The 23156-nt window shown below is 37.3% G+C and overlaps 1 protein-coding gene across 1 annotated transcript in view; it reads left to right on the top strand.

Annotated features, from left to right (window-relative positions):
- Positions 1–12408, top strand: part of LOC124304994 (homeobox protein Nkx-2.4-like) — a 42287-nt gene extending 29879 nt beyond the window's left edge. The window contains exon 4 of the mRNA XM_046763887.1: positions 7588–12408. Coding sequence (XP_046619843.1) covers positions 7588–7920 — 333 coding nt within the window. The 3' untranslated portion in view covers positions 7921–12408. The remainder of the gene's footprint in view (positions 1–7587) is intronic.
- Positions 12409–23156: the final 10748 nt, after the last annotated feature.

The raw sequence follows: 23156 nt of genomic DNA, 5'->3' as shown, positions 1-23156 counted from the left end.
TATACATCGAGGAAATTGTCCGCCACTTATGGGACAATTATTTTGTTACAATGATGTGTACCCGAGGGATCTCAGGGTTTGGGTTTCGGGCTCACGGATCGTCGAGATAACCGTTAACGTGTGCTTTTCACTATGGGAAGGAAGCTTTTCTGCCGATCCTCCTGAGCGATCCTCGCCGATTTTCTTCATTCTGCGATTTGTTACAATACGTCAAAAAACATTAGGCACGTATTTCTAAGCGCACCAATTCGGCCATTTCGGGGGTAAGAACCAAGTTTAAAATTTGCCCCCGGAACGTAATAAGGGATACAACTCCTGAGGGTAAAAACACTGCGCATATTATCGACTGGTTGTAAATTTATGGTCCGATTGGTTTCTTGGACAAATTTTACGCCGTTATCGAAAAATTGCGAAAAATCGATGTTTAGGGATAAACATCAGGAGTAGTTTTCGCATCTTGAATGCCCAAATTGGCACGGCAACAAACATACGTGCCTAATATTTTTTGACGTTACTGGAACATATCACAAAATGAACAAAATCCGTGAGGTACTTTACTTGCCAGAGAAATTTCTAGTTGTGGTTAAGTCACTGTATTGTACCTACAATTCTTGACTAAAAAAAAAAAAGATTTCTCAACAAAATTAGCCATTTTTTTTAGCGTCAAATTGAAACAAACACCAAAATGGTCATAAATAATATGGTTCAAACTCTGATTCACACGTTTTTACACCACATTCGTATGTACGACTTAGATATATCGAGACGATCTCTTGAAACTTGAAAATCAACTGCGCATGCGCGAGTTTTATCGGCTGTTCCTGCAGGCTGGCCATCCCAAATTTCAGATGTCAAACTATTTCTGTCGGCGATGTAGTTGATACGAATTTTTGAGGTTAGAATCTCAAATAATTGAGGTAGAGACTCGGAAAGGTTTGGGAAGCATTTGTTATTGGGTCGAAAAGTTGATTCTTCAATCAACGGTCGGAATTCAATGCTTATGCTCTTTGAAAATTCAAACGTACACTTTTTGAGTACGTTGGCCGGCCTGCATCGCGGACAAGAATATCGCTGCGGGAATATTTCGCCGACCAATGAGATTGAATTATTTGGCGCATGCGCAGGTAATTTTCAAGTTTCAAGAGATTATCTACAATCTATATTATGAATGTTCATAAACGGTATCAGCAAAGCCGAATATTATACTTGTAGGCTGTGCACGGATTTTCTCTATTTCAGTTCCTCCTCTCGCGGACGTGTGTGTGCGTGTGTTTTTCTTTCATTGTATTTTCGTTGTATTTTTTTTTTTTATTTTTTTATTTATTTTTTTTTAATTCTCCTCGTTTCTTATTTATTTTTTTTCTCTTTCACATTTTTACTTTTATTTCTTTCATTTTCTTTTTCTTCTTTTTACTTTTTACTCTTTACCGCTTTATTTTATTTCCCCCTCGTGCAGGCGGTAAAAAATCTCAAGTGCCGCGCGCGTAGCGAGCAAACGAACGAACGAACGAACGAACGTTCGTTCCTCGTTCTCTCCCCTGATGCCCGCTTCGCCCCTCGGTGGCTGCTGCTGCTGCTGCTGTTGCAGGAGAAACGAAGCTGGAGAGGGCAAGTCGCCATCTTGCTAGGAGTGTACAGTCATTCACAGCACCTGGTCCCGCCAAAGTACAGACCGGTGTTATATTTGCCGGCTTCACCGTCACACGTGACGGATTAGGTACCATTGAGTAGGTTGATGAGCCAAAGTTCGATACTTTTTATTAATTTTATTACGAGATTGAATTAATGTGCATAAATGGAATTGTGAAGAGAAACTCAGACTTAGTTGCTTTGTTTGAAATTGCTTGGAATTGGTTGAAAATATATTAGATTTTATTTAGAAGACTATTTTCTACAAATTATAGACTGGAGCAATCCTTTCTCTCAGCAGCCAATTCCCATATTGCCATTTTTTAAAGTGAAATCAATATCGCTGTAATGTTGTAAAATTGAATGTTGAACGATGCGATGATATGTTAAGTAAAAAGTGTTTCACAATTAACGTACGACTAGAAGATAATTGTAGTAAAATTCATAAAAGTGTTGATTTTTGGTTCTTTAAATTCCTTAAATATATCGCGATGCCGCGTTCACTCACCAAAGTCATGAATTTAACGATTCAAAATCCAATTGTAAATGAATGGAACTCAAACGACTTGAATGTTTTTTTAAACGCGAAGAATCAATCGAGCTAACGATAAGCGAAGTCATTGGAGATGAATGGCAAGTCGCTGGAATTAATCATGGAATTAATGATAGTGCCGATGAAATTGCGCGGCGAGTGTTGGAAATTTTGAAAATCGCTGTTCAATATCTTGCGGTAAACGACAAGTGGTTTCGATTGATCATTTACACCGATTAGGATTTTTTTCAAATAAGCCTTGAGAGAGATATGAAAAAAAAATCAACTCCTGACACTTGTTATTGTTATATAGCAGAAAATTATAATCATACCCACCCTCTAATGTAGAATAAAGACGTAGCATTTTAAAATTGAAATCATAACTAATCAGAGTTATAATTCAGTGCAGAATTTTTACAATTTATGATTTTCAACTCCTGATTGAAATTGACCCTTACTTTGGATTTTATCAGTTATAGCATTATTTTTTGTGTTTATCAATATCAAACGATCAATTTAAAATTCTGAACGTCCAACTTCTATGAAACCAATCACTCGGAATTTTTTATGAATTATTTATTTTACCTGTGAAATAAATCATTTTAGCTACATTTCTCGCCTGCATCAAATCCTCAATTTTTGTTCAAAGTAACGTTGATTATGCTTTACATCGCCGTCGAATTAGTATTTATTTTCAATAAATATTCAATTCAAAAGTACTTAAGAAGCCGATAATTTTTCTGCCTCTGCGTATAATCGTCGTGTCAATCGGTAAAGAATTTTTTAGTATCTTCACAATCTCTTTTATTTCGTGTATCATATATGCATAATATATTATGTAAGCTTGCGAACAGTTACGCCTATATAACTGCAGCCCCTGGACTTCGGATAAAACGACCCTTTAATGAATTAATTAGCTCAATTTGTGTGTAACAAAAATGTTTCTCCCTCCTCAGTCTTAAGTATTATTCACGTTACGAGAAAAGGTTTAAGAAATTAATATGCCCTAATTGACGAGTGAGACGTGGTTCCGTATATCCTACCTATACCTATAATTGACATTATGTGCGTGTAATACAAATTGTCAGACAATTACGTTACAGCATTTCATTTTTATTTCACTTTTTTCTTTCGTTGTTGAATTTTTATTACTCGTAGCTCTCGAGCTCGTTTATACTGATCAAACTACAGGGCCGAATTATCTGGATCATCGGGTGAAGTTCGTTGGGTGTTTGTTTTATTCTTTTTCTTCTTTCTTAGTCCCTCTTTTTCGCCGGAAATTAGTTCAAAGTAGTGGTGTGATGCTGTAATATAACGCAGCGCGCGTGACTTGGAGCTGATTGTGAATGCATTGCTCCATGAATGTCGTCGAGCGTTTTTGCTGCCTGCATCGTGTAGGCTTGCAATCATCGCGCAACGCGGTTCTGAAGTGCATTGCATTTGCTCCACTTAATACGAAAGTCTATCTTGGCATACACGTCACTCAGCTGCCACTTACTACAAGTATTATACAATAAGTACGCGATATATGCTGCACGGTAATAATTCCGTGCGCGCGCGTACGCCGTCATGATCATTTCACCGTTATGTGTTTCCGGTACGGATTATTCGCCGAAAAGAGGAAAGGCGGAGTATACGAGCCGAATTTCAAAGCGTTATGAATCGGCTGTAAAGCCTCGATAAAAAATTGGGAACGGAGAAAATCCGGTTTCGAAAATCTCCAACAACGATATTTGCACCGAAGATATAGTGAACGCTGATCAGGCAACATCCTTACTGTGACTATCTAATAGAAATGAATTTGAAGAAATTCGAGTGACGCTAACCAAGATATCAAGAATTTGATGAAAGTAGTAGGATCAAAAACTTCGAAATGATTTTACTCTGGTATTTTCGATCCCATTCTAATGTTTTCGTGCTTACTTTGCTCATTATCAAGATCTCCAAAGACCCTCTGATCATATTTTTACAAATACTTATCTCCAGAATGTCTGATTTACTCGACTGATTATAATGCGTAGGAATCACCAAATAACGTATAAGCATCGACTATGCAGCGACGCTAAATATAAGTTACTTGCAACGGAATTTTTTCTCATTCTAACAATATTTGAACATTACTACAATAAAAAGATATTCATTTTATTGTACTTTTCTGGTTGTTCCACAATATGAAATATGAACTCACAAGGATATTTGTCAGGACTCAACTCAATTTTCTAGGGTCATTTCCTTGGTCTCAAATATAGATCATTTGATGTTTGCTTTTATCTAATGGGCCTCTTTTTACTTATGTTTCAATTCATTAGGCATGCATTTGCAGTTTAAAGAGTGAAATATCGAGAAACAGAGAACTTGTCCTATACTTTTGCCGTAACTATGTATCAGTTTTCATTGACCTCTGAGGAAGTTTCAACGATAGAATTTTGCGCATTCGATTATTGTACAACGAATGTATTATTTCAAAGTATTAGCAAAGTAACTACGAATTATCGATTATACCTGTTTTATTGTATGATAAATTAATTTTTAGTCGAAGAAGGTTCATTTACCAAAAAAATACCCCTAGGAGTTCCAACACAATAAAAGATCCTGAGGTCTTAAAAGTACTTTCCTATTCACCATGATGATGTAGTATCTTAATTTTACCGATTATAGCGAAATAATATCGCAAACCATCGCGTAGGTAAAATAAAGGATGTATACATATGCAAGACTACACATACGGCCAGTTTTCGCAAAAAATTGGCGACAGCCGGAGCGTATGATTCATGAATTTGACTGGCCAGCAAGGTTGTTTTGTCCCAAAAGTCGAAAAGCATCATGCTTACGACGTTTATTGATGAAGCCAAGAGTATCGTACGTCACGCACCGACATTGACGAGAGCTGCATCGTAAGATTCGTGATATTGACTGGCCGATGCGAGTGTTTTCCCCAAAAAAACGTGAAGAGTAAAAGAAGATTCGGTGAAACGAGACTAGTATGCAGAAAATTTCGGCGACGATTGTAAGCCTACTTTCTGCGGGTCCGAAGCCGAGAGTGTATGGAATAATCAAGGCATGTTGAGAAAGATAGAAAAGGAATGTCATGTACCGAATGTTGATACAGCTGAGTGGTTGGCCAGGTAGCCGAAGCTTCTGTAAGGCATACCGATGAACGGAGATCGGTGAATGGACGATGGCGTCGCGACGGTAGCCGGGCATCAGCGCTTCTCTCGCTCTCTTCTCTCCTTGGCTCAGCTCCTTCGCCTCGGATAACACGGCTTGGAGTTTGCTCGCCGCGGACTGGTTGCGTACAGAAATATTATATATATATATATATATATAATATATATATATAATATGTAGATATATATGCATGCACACATGCGAGTCGACGTGCTTGCGGAACTGTGGACAGAGAAGGTGGTCACGTCGCGATGCCGTGTTTGCTGGACACACATACCAGCACCAGTTGGACCGAGAAATGCATTTTCTAAAAAAGCCTTGTTTACCCTTGTTGCTTATCCATATTAAACTCCTTCGCTGCGGGGACGCTGCTCTGCCATGAATCCCAACCAGCGCACGGTTTGTTGGCAACGGCCGTGATCTTTATACCAAGAAATATATAATATAGGTTCGTTGTATGTACATACATACCTAACCTGAAGCCTCCCTTCTTCGTGTCCAGAGAAAAATTTGATACCCCTCTTAACACTTGACATTTTATTCTAATCATTGCTTAACTCGGCCCAACGCGTCGCTGAATACATGCATCCAAGCTTTTTGATCTTATACGTGGTTAATTTGAACTGGGTGTGTACCAAGCTTTATTGTGAGACGGGTATTTAGTTTTTTACTGTTTTTGGAATCATGGGCAACGGTATATTCTTAGAAATTGGCTCGGTTAGGTGGTGAACTTCAAAAGGCTTCTAGAATCACGTGACTTATCTCGTAACTATTGTATGTACCTAAAAAGTCGAAATCATTTCACGCATTTATCATTTCCGGTATCTTGGAGAACAAGATAGTTTTTACTCAATTTGCAAGCCAATAATTAACTAGCCAATTACGCCATTCATATAACAACAGAATACAATCAATGTATCGAAATGTAATGTTGAAGTTATTTCTTTATAAATTTGATTTTTTTTAGACCAACTATATGTATAGTTACGCGTATATTATTGTGCCTACATTTTTTGTGCCTGTTGCGATAATTTTATGTTGGCGAGTCAATAAAGTGCTGTTGAGGTCTTGTTTCATTGAAAAAATTTGTAACTATATATAAGTAATGACAGCTGTAATCATACCCTAAGTGTTTACGCATGTAACACACATCGCGGAAAGATTTGCTGACTTTGGTAAACATGGCAAAAGAAATGTTTTTCGATTAATCGTTTTTCCGACTAATCATTTGATGGGTCCTTTTAATTAATCAATTGACGGACGCTTTCAATTAATTCTTTTCAGAGTAGTCGATTCATAATGCAGCCTTATAACAACACGCATATACTAAACTTACGCACGTCACCGACAGATATCAGAATCGGTGTTTTCTATTTCGCCCATTGCTTACACAGGCCATTATACTGAGAGAAAATGGTGAAAGTTAGCAGGGTGAGCAACAGATTGTACATGCGCAAAATAATCGAACTCTGTTGGTCCACAGAATTATGCCTCAACAATATTTTCATCCGCAAGACAGGGTAGCCAACTTACTCGAAGCGAGGCATGAGCTGTCAAACTTCGCCATCAGGCGGCGAATTGAGGTTATGTTGTAACGATGACTCGTTGCAGTTATCAGTCGGTAATCAATCAGTCAACAGTAAAAGGTGTAGAAGCCTTCTTGACTTACTAACATCAATCATTTAAGATCCGTTTAACCTCCAAAAAAACTTGAATCTGCCACATAACCTCCATAAGCCGAGTTTGACAACTAAACTTTGGGTTGGTCAGCCTGCACGAAAAGACGAATCATTCAGCCTGCTATCTCTCACCATTTCCTCTCCGAAGCCTCCGTTCTGTGGACAGAACCAACACTGAGAAAAATTTCATTTGTACAGTAACTAGAAATATTAAGTAAATCAGGTATCGTTGAAAAAACTGTTTAAATATTGTTGGAATTACAAAAAACAAAATCAGTTTGTTCGGTTTACTCTACTTTTTTAGTTAAACGAGACTTTAACGTCAATTTATTGTTGCACAAGCATTAAATTTTCGCAACGATTACAAGGACATATAAAAACAGTGATCGTAACGAGAAAGAATAGTTACGGATACCAGACTTTCCGGTAACAGCTAGAAAACTAATTATCATTTTCTACCTAGAACTATATTTTTCGATCGTGGTAAAAAATGATGATAGTTAAGGACTGAGCGGTAACCGGAACTAAAAATTTCTCTCGGTGTAACTAATCAAAATGAACTTGTCTTTATCGTTCCAGAGCGCGAGTTCCCCTCGAAGGGTGGCCGTCCCGGTTCTGGTCAAGGACGGAAAGCCCTGCGGAAGCGGGGGCGGGAACGAGGGAAGCCGCGGCGGTCCCAGCGCCGCTCTGGCGAGCCCTGCGCCCCACATGACGGCCGCGTCGAGCCCCCACGGCTCGCACCACGCCGCGGTCGTCTCGCACCACTCGGTGGTCGGCGTGAGTCACGTGATGTCCTCGAGCCAGAGCCTGCAGCACTGTTCGTACACGAGGACGAACGCCCAGCAGAGCATGCAGCAGCAACAGCAGCCGCAGTGCGGTGCCTACCTGCCGCTGCAGGGGAGAGCCTGGTAGTGCGCACCATCCGCGGCGGGAGCTGCGTCCTACGCAAGTCCCCAGGTCGCTGGCCCTTGGGCCCTCGCCGCGGATCCAGCCACTTGGTACGCCATTCCCGACGACAGTCCTTAATAAAGTTTGCTTGCCTCCTGCGGCAGCTGCTTATCTCGCGTCGCGTAACGCCGGGAGAAAAGGGTGAAACTTACCAAATTCAGTGTCCGACCGCGCATGCGCGAGCGTCGTCGTCTTTTCGCGCAGGCTGGCCAACTCAAGCTTCAGGCGTCAAATGTGGATTGTGAAGATGACGTATGTAGGTGATGCGAATTTCTTTCGTTTTTTTTTTTTGGATAGACTAGGTCACTGATTGATCACTGATCACTGATTATTATTGCTAAAAGTCGTCGTAACAACGTAATTTCAATTCGCCACTTGACGCCGGAGAGTTTCACATCTCGTGCCTCGTTTCAAGTAAGTTGGCTACCCTGCTTTGCAAAAGTAAATATCGCTGCGGTACGATTCTCGCTGTCTAGTAGAGTTCAATCATTGTCCGCATGCGCAGTCGGTCACTCGGCCCGATAAGTTTTACCGTTTCCTCGCGGCATGAGTATACCGAGGAGCCATTCACTTGCAGATATCAAATTAATTATTCCGGTTCACTGTTGACATTGATTTCAAGTGATTTCTAGAGACTTCTATCTCGTGGTCTGATTTTCGTTTGTTTTCAGTACACCAATCGATTTCAATTGATTCCCAATGTCAACTCTGATTTTCATTGATTTCCTAGTGCTGTAAGCGGTTTCCAGTGATTTTCCTGCTACACAGAAACAGAGTCGTTAGAAAAAGGCCAGAAAGCTGGCAAATCATAAAATGTCAATGGAAATCAGTAGAAACAATTAACATCAGTGTTAAGAGTCAATTAAAACCGTTTAACGTTTACCGCACGACTTGCAACAATTGTGTATCATGATTTCCAACGCTTACTGCGTGATTTCATCGCGACCTTATCGTCTTGTGACTTCAAGTGATTCCCAGTGATTTCGAATGATTTCAGTCATCTCGAATGATTCCTCGTCATTTCAAACAACATTTAAGTGATTTGAATTCGTTTCTTCTGACTTTTAGTTCCAACTGTAAAATGTATGACTTTCCTAAGTGAACGGCCCCTCGGGGTATTATAGGTACGAATTTATACGTCGATGCTGGATTACAGTGTGCGTCTGACAAGTGCGGGGTCAATGTTTGGTGAGTTTCGGACTAATGGAATATATTTCATTACAGTTTTGCGCAGGGGGAATTAGTTTGGCGTCTTTAACTGTGTGATAAAGTTGGACGCTTCGATATACGACCTTTCGGTATAAAGTGTGAAATTTAAAAAATCGAGTTACTTTTTTTTCCTTCAAGTTAATTTCCATCTGTAGTGTAAAATAAAATCACGGTGCGGCAAGGTGTGCTTTCCATTATTTATATAGTTGATGATATGCCGTTACTCTGATCGCAATCGTAAATTTGTTAGGAAATCCACTCCTGGTCTCCGCTCTCATTCCTCGGAAATATGTAACCAATTTTGGTAACTTTATAACGGTTATCTTAATAAGCCAAGTCAAACAGAGTACCGCTTGTTTTAAAACCAACTCTCAAGGTTTATTTTTCGCTCAAATCATATTTCTTCGATAGAATATAATGCAATTACAATTTGTCCAAAACCACACATCACGAACGAAAACGAATTTGACACAGCCTTAATTTATTTTCGGACAGTGAGGTAAAAACCAGAATTGAAAACGAATCTTATCGACGATTACCTTGACGATTGTAAGAATATTTGTCATTTTTTTTTAGTTGACAAAAATTTCATCAACTTTCGAGCCCATAAATTACGTTTTAATTATTATTTCGTAGCACAAGTGTCTCGAAGAAACTGACCAAATTTTTCTAAAAGCGGAGAAACAAAGTGAAATCGCGCCAGTTTTAGGTGTATTATTTTGGTACTGCGATCACTGATTAAATCTCGTGAACACTCAGTGGCCGCGAAGTCTAACGATTTCACCTCTAGTCAATACCAAAATTTCTAATACGTTCGTGTGGCGGGATTTATTGAAAAATGATTTTTGATTGATGTGGATAAATGGAGAATTTTTTTCTTAAATGGTCAGCATTAATGTCCGAAACAAACCGGTTGCCTCTCAATTTTCAGTTGTGAAATTGAATTACTCTTAAGTGTAACTCAGACGATCGTACCCGTAAATTCCTAATCCTCGCGAGAGTGACGAAAGTCGAACCAGGCTTTAAAGTGTGCTTAGTTATAAGGGGACCTTAATTAGGAAGAATGGGGAAATATCGTGAAACGTAAAACGTGCAGAAACATTGGCTGGTTTATAAACATAAATATATATAGTGAACACGAAGTGAGTAGCGTTCTATTCAGACTGTCGAAAATAGCACTCCAGGAGCTGTAGTGACGTTGATTTTGAACAATTTTTCCAGTAACAATTCTGATTTTATCATCGGATTCGGATATTTGCAGAGAATGCAGAAGCGGTTTATTTCGTTGAAGTTTTTTATGTACCGAAAAAAATAACATGTCACACCAATGATTAACATACACGTTACGTTTATTACGGAAATGTTGTGCAGAATCGACTTATATATTTAGCGTGAAAATAATAATCGACCACACAGTCGCGTTAGACGATTTAATTACATATAACGACGTAAGTTGAATTTAACAAAGTAATTAGTCTCCAAGACTTTGTACATATTATATATTATAAACAATAGTATAAGACGCAAGATTTTGTTCAACAAGATTTTTTGACGCGAAGACAAGATCGTTTTGTTTCATTTATAATTCTATACATATTTGAATCTGAACATAATTATTACGGGAAATTAGAATATGTACAAGTTTATATAATATAGCATCGTACAGCCTCGCAGGAACCCGAGGTTCTCGTAGGTTTCGATAAAAAGTTTAAAATATTCCACTAAAATAAATAATAGGTCGTCGATTTGTAGCTAGATTCAGGTACCTAATTAATAAATGAGTAATAAACATCGAATAGGTTTTCACGATGATGCACATGCAAAACTAGCCAATTGAATATTATATGTAGAAACAGAACGCAAATCGGGATAAGCAGTGATTTTACAATTACTTTACTGCACTTGCTTTGGGCACAGCATAATTGCGTAGGTGAAATTGAACGTTTCAATACGATTATAATACGGCAAGTTACTTTCAATTGGTCAGATTTTTGTGCATGGTCATCGATCATTTTTACTTCTCCTACGCAATTGTTTTCAACGACCAGTACATTCATAAACTATATGAATACAGATTACAAAAATTATGCAAGGGGGAGACTCTCGAGTGTATGAAGTCAAATCCAGCCGATCTTTTCTTCTTCATTGGAAAAATAGTATATTATGTAACCAGGGAATAAAGTCGACTTTTATTCCTGTGTTATGAATAGAAATTTATTTCCGACTCAACTCTGTCCGCAATATTTGTTCGAAAATTTGGAATTTTAAATTGGGCTCATATTTCACGCTGATTTGAAATATGAGATCATATTTTCCGCAAATCCGTTTTAAGGAAAAATATGCCACTTTCGTCCCGCTTTTGAGGTCAAAAAAGTTAACTTTATGGTTCATTCGGGAATAAAATGTATTATAGATACGGCTATAAATGTTGCCGAAATTTGAAAATACAATCCGAATTTTGAGATACTTTTATGTCCGTTAAACGATTTCTCATAAGTTCTAACCTGCAAATTTGTATACTAGATCATGTTTTTTTCCTAATCAAGACAATTTATCCTTTACAAATTCAATGATTAATTTCCTGAAAGGGAATGAGAAAAGTGTAAAGCATAATGTAGATATTAATTTTCACCAGCTGTAGAAGTTACGTCGCATTGCATCTTAACTAAGATTATAAATCCTGGATCTAGATCACTGTAGATTGAAATAAATAAAAAAATTTGTTTGAGAAAACAAACAAACTCTTTTCTACGTCAATTCGTTTTGTATGATGCACACAAATATATTTAAAATAATATTATGTGCACATATAACATAGTGTTTAGTAATATATAAGATTATCTTGGATATTATGTACATAATGTCTTTAATTATCATTATATATATAGTTACTAACTATTTCGTTTCGAAAATATGAAAGAGCTCGCAGAGTCCTGACAGTCATCAGCATGTTTTTCAGTATATGTAATATAATAACTTACAGTAATTCATTTCTACATTTTCCTATTCATTTTTTCTTCAGAGGGAAAGTTAATTACAACATAAGAACAAATATACCGGGACAATTTCTTGAAATTTGAAAATCAATCGCGCATGCGTTAAATAGTTTAATGTCATTTGGTCGGCGAAATCTTCCCGCAGCGATATTCTTGTCTGCGATGCAGGCGGGCCAACGTACGCAAAATGTGTGCTAGACTGGGCCAAAAAAATTTCAATTTTTTTCTTCAATTTTAATTGAGAATAACTTTTGAAAAATTAAATTGAGGCAAAAATATTAAGAGATTTTTTTTGTAGAACATTAAATTTCCTTTAAGAATCTGTCATGATCTTTTTTATACATTCATTGATTCGTTAGTCACGAAATTCCAAATTAAAAAAGTCAAATCGAGAAATTATTTCAATTTATTAAGCTTAATTACTCGGAAGCGGCTTGTCTGACAAAAATCTATAATCAGACCTTTTTTGTAGGGAATTTAATTTTATAAAGGGATAAGTGAACGTAAATTTTTTCACTTCAATATTTCGACAGTTCTGACGTAAAACATCAAATTATTACTAAAAATCAAAAATAGCGATGATAGACCTCTTAAAGTTAATATTAAGGGCTTAAAATTTCATGAAATTTTTTTTTTGCCATACTGAATGATATTCTCAACATATTTTTCAAAAAAAAAAAAATAGTCAATTTTTTTGGCCCAGTCTAATGTGTACGTTTGAATTTTCAAAGAGCATAAGCATTAAATTCCGACCGTTAATTGAAGAATCAACTTTCCGACCCAATAACAAATGCTTCCCAAACCTTTCCGAGTCTCTACCTCAATTATTTGAGATTCTAACCTCGAAAATTCGTATCAATTGTATCGCTGCCAGAAAGAGTTTGATAGTTGAAAGCTCGGGATGGCCAGCCTGCAGGAACAGCCGATAAAACTCGCGCATGCGCAGTTGATTTTCAAGTTTCATTTATTCTTGCGTGAATCCAATGTTCAAGAATTGTTTTCCACTAGTAATAAAATCGAAAAATCTGGTGACCAATATAATATTCAGGAACCGGCTGCAGAATTAACTGATTTTGCAATATAAGTACGAGGTGTTTATCGAAAGAGCATGCATAATTTAACTCGAGAATCATTTTATTTTGTCATCAAGTTTTGCACCTTGAAGGTCGTCGAGAAATAGACACCGCAGGCAATCGTGCCAAAATTGTGAAGAGGCATTAAGATTGTTGATGAATAGTTGTTTTATTGTGAAAGTGTCAGGGGTCTGCTCCAGCCTTATATATGATTATACATGTATTGCGTATTCCGCACTGCATATACAGCAACGCCTGCAGGGGTATCAAGTCACACGGACCACGTGTACTAATGTAAATAACGAGTAAATTTAAGAAATAGAAAGCATCGGTCTCTCCTTGTACCAAGAAATTTGTAATAATTGAAACGATGTTATATATTATATATATATATTATATATTATACATAACGTTAGAGAATTGATATTATTAATGTTAATATAATGATAAATATAGTAATAGTAGCATATACGTGTGTGACGGTGAAAAAAATACCTAGAGATATTATTATAAAGTTTTTTGTAAATAATAAAGAGATATTAATAAAATAATACCTAAAAGCCATTCGAAACGCCGTAAATCTACCGAAAGGAAACCGTGGAATTTACCAGATTCATGTCGTATTTTCATGCAGGCTGGCCAATTTGAGCTTCGGTTGTGAAACTCAAATTACGGAGGTTATACGTATGTACGGGAGGCCAATTTTGTCGGGTTATAGAGTGTTCTAATTGTTCATGCATAAACTGATCACTGTTAATATCAAATCGCAATTCGACACGGGAGAGTTTGGCGTGTCATGCCCCGTTTTGAGTGAGTTAGCACCCCTGCCCTGCAGACAAAAACATCACCGCGTCCCGATCTCACCGACCAGTACAGTTCGATCTTTTCGCGCATGCGCAGTCGGCAACTCAGGCTGCTAATTGTAAGTTTCGCCGTTTCCTCTCGACACGTTCGATCCGCGCTTCAAATTTCTATCTCCAAATACCTCCGAAGTGATTGTGGCGGGCTAAAAGAGCCGGGGAACATTTCATCACCTGAGGCCGCACAGGGACTTCAAAGGTAGTGCAAAACGGACGGACTCGGGCCTCTCACTCAGCCCGATGTATCTCTCGATGCCAATAAAACTGTATAAGAACGTTTCATTACATGTCTCGTATTTTGATCATTGCTTCAGCCAATAAGTTTTACTGTCATGGCAACCCCTGCCTCACGCTGCTCAATGCAGCGAAACTGGCGAGCCGTACGACTCTATCTCCCCTCAACTCGGCTGCAGACCCCGATGCCAACAAATATTAAGGTAAGCCGATCTTCACTGCGAGCTTAATACTCGGCACAGGATACCCGGCGAACGTTCCCGTTCCCGTTTCTACGTACATATATTTGCCTGCAGCGTGCGGATTTTACAGGCACCTGTTTATTGCCAGCTTCTTCATACGGTGTTGTATGTGCTCGACCTTTGTGTAGGCCCGATGTACCTGTGTTATACCGTGCGAGATAGGCGAGGGTAGTCGTTATAGGATTAAGGATCCTTCGACGTACAGTCAGCTCAAGAAAGTGTTGAAACAAAGGTTTGAAAAGTTTCACTGAACAAGTTGGTCTGGTTACATTTAACTAAAAAAGTTCCTGTGATAGGTATTTTTTTTTTTTTTTGAATAGTGAATTTTAATTGGAAAACCCTTATTACTTGTATGTTCAAGATGAATCGACGTCTGAATCAAAGATTAGGTTAGGAAATGAGGAAAACCCGTTTAAAAGACTTTTAGCAATGTTTCTTGCGTCAATGACGGTGAACAGTAATGAAACAACAATGCTACGATCTGATGGAAATAATTCTGAGAAAATTCTAATGACACAAGCTGAGATATCGGCAATTAAAGAAAATGGTTTATTTTAAGATCGTTCACATTTTTTTTTTATCCATTTTGCTAACCGTAGAGATCTCCAGAGATTGTCTGACATTTTTTTTTACATGTCAGTCATCTCTAGAGTGTATAAAGATAGATTTTCGTAAATACGGTACAGCAGATGCTTAACAAGAATTATACTTCAGCATTATAACCGTACTGTTATGTTAGATTCTTTGAATATTTTTCCGACAATTATTTTGGGATCTGGTCAATGAGCGGAATAAACGCAAAAACACCAAAGTTTAGGAATTTGAAACTTTCTGATTATCAAAGATTTTCTCAAATTGTTGATTTTCTTCACGTCACGTTGTTGTTTCGACGCATTTTCGTCCTGACTGTACGTCCCACACATCCTAAGGTATTTATTAACCGATGTTCCTAATTGCTGAGCTTGTATAACTGCATTGCAGTATTGATTGCGGGATATATCGGAATAATTCGTTGTTATGAAAATGCCGACGAAATTAAACCTTCGTCCGGAGGGTAACTTGTTGAGGGAAGGGGGCAACTAATCTTCTATTGGTACACATACAATAAGAGATTAATCCCTTTCTAATACGTATGTTCCTATTTTGATGTATAATATGGGGTTCCTAGAAGGAAAGCTCACGGGGTGAAATCATCGCGGAGGGGAAAAACGTGAGTAATTTTTTCTTCGTACCAACAATAACTGTTTCCATAATATTTTGCGTACTCACATTTTTGATTACTCAACCGGCGGTGTTGAAAATTTATTGTTACCTTATATACCGTGAAATTTGTGCAACCTCTTTGCGAAATCTCACAAGAACTTTCAATGTACTGGTATCTATAATTATAATTTCCATTATCGCATAACCGTTATATGGTGTAATGAATGTATGAATCTTTTATTGGTATGAAATTTTATCTACTGGTAACTTTATTTCATTTTATACTTCCAATTAGACCGGGTTAGATTTTCAGTAAAATCAAAGATTTACATACTCTCAAGTAACTCTGGAATCGCGGGAAGTTCTATGATTGAATTTTTCAGGCAAGTGAATTTCTCCTGCTTGTTTCATTGATTAAGTGATAATGATTATTCTATTTATTGATATTGGTATACAGTAAGAAAAATTTATAGTTGTGGTTACTACACAGTACTTGACTATTATTTTCATTTTTTATCAGAACCGAAAAATACGATTCCCAGTACAAAACGAAAATGAGTTTTATAGCTGTAATCAAAAAACCTAGTCTGCGATTACTATACTGTTTTCTATTCTATTCACTCGTACTATATTTTTTTGTTCCTATCGGCAATAAGTCGACATTGGTGGAATAATGAATTGATGTAAAACTGTCATTCGAGTGAAAAATGCAGTCTGTCAAACAGATCAAAGTTGCGATAATGAGAAAATGTCTAAATATCGGCAACTACAATCACCCAGAATATTTACTTGTAACACAATTTCTTGTTATATTTAAACTGTTATTCTAACGACAACATTTTACTACGAAATTTTCTCGTAACTACGAAAAGTAAAATTTTTCTCAGTACAGCGATAAAATTTTCTGCGCAGACATTGAAATCTATAATGAAATAATCGCGTGAGAATGCGGTGACGTGCAAATGCATCCTGCAGACTCGTGCAGCCTTAAGGATACGGCGTAATCGTATCAAACAACAAATCGGGGATGGCCACGTGCTGCTGTCATTGCCACGTTTCTACATGGGAACACATCTGCACGCGTATATATTTAAGCACACATATTCACGCCCGCGTTTATACAGTAGCGTAAGTACAGAACAGCTTTCGTGACCAAGAAAAATTCTACTCTCGATTCGGTGAACCACCGGACTATTTTACAATAATACGCACCGCGAGAAGGATCTCTAGTGAAAATAAATGTCATGTTCTGACCAGAAAGCTGACGACTAGTGACATTTCGTGACAACTATATGAACTCTAAGTCTGGTAAACTATATCGATAGTAACCGTCACTTTATGGGTGCAAAGCACACAATATTTCCTGTACGCAAAATGGTGAACGTAAGTAGCTTCAATGATTAAATCAACTATGCGAATAGTCGAATCTACTATATTTGAATAGTAGGGTTCCCGAAATCGGTTCTCTCAGTGTAGGTATGGTTAGAATTACAACGATTTAAGTAGCTTTAAAACTGCAAAAAAAAAATGTAGTAAGATTAGTACAACTATTTCATGCGATTATTACAGTTGCCAGTATAGGAAATTGTTTTGCTGTCGTAGCAATGAGTTTGTTTATTAGATAATGGTTACATGTTTTCAATTACATAAGTTCTTAACATCAAACTATCGCAATAGTTGCGAGAAAATATAGTATGTATAGCAAAAAAGAATAGTAACAAATATTAGACCTTCTGTTTTACACTGTTACAAAACCAGATTTCATTTTATATCCAAAACTATATTTCTCTTAGGTTATGGTAAAATGGTTGTGGTTATGAAAATAGTCACGGACGGTATAATAACCGCAACTATAAATCCTTCTCCGAGCGATCAAACGAGTAGGTACACGACGACACTGGGTCTTTGAACGAAAAGCATTTTATGTTCGTATTAAGCGGAAAAAGACCATAAGTAATTATAACTCATATTTTTTAATTTTTCCGATCGAACAAAAATTGAAGAAAATACAGCAAGTTTTTAAACCGCAACAATATGACGTCACCCAATGCTAATAGGTACATCTGTACATTACGAAATCAGTGAAATTCAATTGCTTGTAACACCCGCAATTATCTTTTCTTAAGAAGAACAACCGTCCATGACCTAATTATTGTGCGTCCCTCTGCGTTGGACGGTTTCCGCAAGTACGATGCGCATGCCATTTTTCCTAACCGAGTGCGGAAAATTCGATTTTGCGCACCCGAACGAGTGCGGAAAACATCAAATTCCCGCACTAGTGCGTTAAGAATTTGATTTTCTTAGCGAACCGCAACGACACAAACGCGCCGTAAAACAGTCGAGGGGAAATCGATTTCGGCGTAAGAATTTATCTCGCGGCAAAACTTGGTACGCTACTGAACTTCACGCCCGTCGGCGTTACGGTTTGCTGATATTTCCAGATCAGGCACGTGCTCCCTTGGTGTCGGTGGGTGGATGTTCTAGGTGTTAGCAGTTATACGGACGATGGATATGTATAAGCACCGCGTTACGGTGCGGCGGCAGTTAATAAATATGATAATAGAGGCTGCGACAGCGATAGGCCCGGGACGATGCAGGGGTGTATAAGAGTGACCGGTAGAGCTGGCTGACCTGTCACCAACAGACCGGCTCGTATGTCACTCGCCCAACCCGCCAACCGCATCGAGCGCCCCGCTCCGAAATTCCAGCTTTGCTCTCAACGAGGTGTCAGTCCTGCCCCGGGAACTCCCGACAATCCCTGGCTTTTTCTCCCGCAAGCTCGACACTCACCCTCCGCTAGTGTGCGACGGTATTTTTACGAGGCCACTGCGATAGATCGGTTTCGGTTTTGCAACTGAAGGCGTCTATTTAGTTTCAATTTCTTTTTGACGGGAGCCGTAAAGCACTTGCGGTGAATTAACACGGTCCGAAATCGATTTGTTTTCTTAACAGAAGTTTGTTTGACGTGAAAAACTTTGCTAAAGAAACAATAGCTGACGCAACTCGTAAGGAGTCTTACTAGTTTTAAAAATACTGATCCGGTTCATCCTTGTAACGTATCGACTGATGCGGTGTACCATTGTTTCGCTTCTTTTCAAAAACTCCGTTCAAGTAAGTTGCTGTTGCAAGTGTTATATATATTATTTTCATTTTGCATTTTATATCAGGTCCTAAGGGATCGCTTAAAAGTTCTTTCAATTGTCCAGAATTTAGTACAAATTATGGTATTGTAATTATTTTCTATACAATAAATCCCATAAAGTGGGTATGTTAATTTTATGCCGTAGGAACTTTTCTTAGCAAATATTCACGCGCTATCAGTGCTTCAATGATTTGTCCAGAAAGAAACTAGATTCGAGACTTTGACCCTGCAGCTTTAAAGCATGTGTAACATATATATATATATATATGTGTGTGTGTATACCTAATCAATTTTTGATGTGAAAGATCTTGAATACACCGGAAAATAAGTACCATAAAATCATGAAAGTTCGTTGTAAGTTTTGCCAAAGTCTTCTGAATTTTGGGAAATTATTTCAAGAATTTCAATTTGATGACACACGTTAACTTTACTCAATCCCTTCAAATCTCTAACACTATGAAGCTTGCAGGGGATGCTTTCCACAATTTACGATCATCTCTTCGGGTATTTAAGAAAAATGAACAATACTCCAGTTTCAGGGGTAAAACTCATCGCACGAAATTTATTACGAAAATGAACTATTTTAGTCGATGATATTTCCATAAAAATCGAGCATTTTCGATGTTGTATTTTGAATCGATTGTGTTCAATACATTTCTCACAGATCGTACAAGTCAGAATGAAATTTCAGTCTGTGACCATTATAAATGATTTATTAGGATCAATTTTGCGTTTTCATTTTACGTCTTGCTTTTAATAAAAAATACGGAACTATTGATAAATGTATGCTAATAATGATTTTTGGTAGCTAACCTACTTATAATTTTAATCGGAACGTATTCGTTCCGTTTGCAAAATCTGAATGTATCAATGGATTAAAGTTGATGCTAGATATTCAATTACAGAATTGCCGATTTCACAGAGCCGTGATATACGGAAATGAATATACAAAAAAAAAAAAACAAAAAATTAAAAATACAAATTCACTTTGAAACGGAATGAAAACTGAAATAGTTAGTCAAACAGTTGTCGTCGTCCTTTGTAACCAGGAGGCTGTTACGAGTACTTTTGCGTGCACAAACATTACAAAACAAAATTTGAACCGTCAATTTTCGCGATTGTAAATTCATGGCCGAGTGTATAAAGGCGCCTCCATTCATTGAAGATTCATGAACTGATTCTCGCCGCTTCTCGACGTCGTGTAGGGGGTTGTTTTGAGGCGCGAGAGATCGTTGAGAGTTCTAAGAAGGCGCGTTCCAGAGCGTAAGGATCGAGTCACCGGCCCATCATGGGGATGCTAATGTCCTTTTCCTATACGTCGTAGCCAAGCAAACGCTGAGCAGCAAGGGTGGAGCGAAGCCCTTCTTCGATGCCTGTGTAATATATTGCAAGGGTTGTCTTGTTTGCGTTCGAGGAGCCAAGTTTGCATTTACCATTCATGGGGGTTATGCATTATCCAAACCCTATTACGCCCATCAATACGATCGCCGACGAATTCACTGCATTTATATCATTGCCTGCACGGAGGAGTATTTCATTCGCTTTCGGTTACCTGCTACAATATTTTTCATCAAATTGGTATCGCGACGATACCGAACAATTGAAATATTTGTTGAAATTTGCAAGGAAATTTTGTAATAGTAAATATTTAGTGTTATTGTGATTGCCAACACTGTACATTTTCTGGTTGTTGCTACATCGAATCAGTTTGTTTAATCAACTACATTTTCTCAATTTAACGATGCCTTTACCGTCAATTACTCGCAACACCAATGTCAAATTATTGCAATAATTACATGAAAATATACCAAGAGTAACTATAATCAAAAAGAATAGCGGCACGTACTACATTTTATAGTTTCGGCGACTAAATGAATTTTTATTTCTTAGCCAGGGTTATATTTTTCGATTAGGTCAAAAATCAAAGTATTAAGTGTATATAAGAACCGTAACTACAGATATTTCCCTCTGTGTGAGACAATTTTTTACGTACAAGCATATAAGCTGTATGGGGTAAAAAAATCAGAAAGATAAATATCGAAGGCATTAGTAACGTTGGATTATGAAAGAGTGTGGTACGCTTCATATATTCTGCAATAACTGCATTTGCCTGGAACATATATAATGTAAATGTATTATAAAACCTTGTGACGGAGAGAAGAGAAAATTCATTACATTTTACCTTATCGAAGAGCCGGAACCTTTTTTTTTTTTTTTTTGTTGCTGTTGTTCTTATTGAAATTGAACTGTTATGTTGTGAGATTCTCCAAATAGAATTTTTTTACAGATGCGATTTGGCTGTTTCGACATCAGTTCAATCGCATCCCATTTCATACTGCAGCTTTTAAAGCTCGTTCATGCAAACAAAAAATTAAAAAATAATTCCATCTTTTAAATTTCCAGGCCATTTCCCCAATGGTCGAGGATTTTTCTCGCTACGTATCAAACGGTGCTTATCAAAGGGCTATTTACTCGTTGAAATCACAAACCAGTTTTGATCACAATCGCTGGAATCCGTTTAAATTTATTTAAACATTATTCGCAAACAGTTTTAAACCTTTGAGAATATCGCTTGAAACGACGTTGAAACCGTAACAGACTGACTGAAATTAGTTTGAAATCATTTGAAACTGCTCAAAAACTATTTGAATCCATTTACAAATCGTTTGAAAGTCCTTGAACTAGTTTAACACAGCTTGAAACCGCTGTCGTATCAGTTAGAAACTTTTGAAAATTAGTTTGAGACAGCTTGGAATCATTTTTAAACCGTTTTGAAATCAGTTCGAAACCGTTCGACGTCGTTTGTCACTTGATTCGTCAGTGAATAATCCCTTGGTACTTGTAAATATACTGCGTAAACTGAGAAAGAATGTTGCGTCTGCTGCCGTTTATAACAACCGTCAGGCAACTTTAACGTTCTAATTCAATTACTGACACGCGATGTGTGGCCAACATACGTGTGAGGCTATAATTTCCCCAGAGATTGAAAATCGATTATTCAAACACAGTTTCTGCGATTATTGTGTCACACTCGAATTGTTACACGATTACAAGACAGCCTGACAGACTTTTTTTTAATATTGTAAATATTGTGCAGATTATGTAAAAATTGATTTCTTAATACTACGTGTAATTAGTATAAAAATTAACATTCCAATACAGGATTGTATAATATTAATATACATACCTATATAATTTAAGAAGATGGTCTTTTTTATTTGGTCCGTTCCATTTGTTGTACAATCTACAAAGTTTGAAGCAATTGAGAAACGTCGAATCTGCAGGAACTTGGAATGTCACATGTTATCGGAATAATTTTGGTTTATAACTGTATGATTAATAATTTTATTCAAGTATAAGGTATAAAAGTGATTCTATAAATAATACTGCGGAAAAAATAATCGACATGTCTACCGATCACCAATCATTATCAACAACGACAAAAAATCAATCACTCATGCGCAAATGATTTTTTGAATCGTAATTCTGTTAGCGTTGCGAAACGAATGTATAAAAGTGACAATTCTTAATTGCAAATCGATAAAAGAAAACTTGAGAACGCGAGAAATTTGAGAACACTCCAAGACGACTGTATAGTACTGCAAATATAAAAAAAAAAAAAACAGTATACCAGTTTCAAAATCCTGAAACTCTTCTAAACGATCTCCACTTGTATTACATAACCATACTGCAGCTCGTATAGGTGCGTAATAAAAATAGTTCTTTCTTTGATTAAGAATCCTCAAAATATCCGATAAACCAAATATAACTAACGAATAAAAAATTTGATTGATTAATCGACAACTAGACTAACAAAAAAAAAAAAAAAAACAAAACAAAACCATCGATGCAGGTTGAAATTTCCAAATCGCTGAACAATACATTCCTGCACTGTATACACTGAAAAAAATTTCATTTGTTACAGTAACAGCTAGAAAACTGATTTTCATTTTCCACCTAGAACTATATTTCCCGATTGTGGTAAAAAATGAAACATAGTTAAGGACCGGAACTAAAAACTTCTCTCACAATCAGTGATATAATTCGGACGAAATGCAACGCATCCATACGCATAATTCCATAAATAAAACGAATCCGAGGCAATTTTCAATATTGTAACAAAATAAACTCGCCGCCTGGGTATCCGCGGTTGTGTGAGTGCACAACGTATATACGTAAATGTAATTTCCCGGCACGCCGTTGTTCCGAGCACTCGACGATAGCTGCACCCTCGGCTGTGC

This window comes from Neodiprion virginianus, chromosome 5 (assembly GCF_021901495.1).
Source record: "Neodiprion virginianus isolate iyNeoVirg1 chromosome 5, iyNeoVirg1.1, whole genome shotgun sequence".
Classification (NCBI taxonomy): domain Eukaryota; kingdom Metazoa; phylum Arthropoda; class Insecta; order Hymenoptera; family Diprionidae; genus Neodiprion; species Neodiprion virginianus.
Note: the sequence above shows the minus strand (reverse complement) of the source record. Positions and strands in the feature narration are given on the sequence as shown.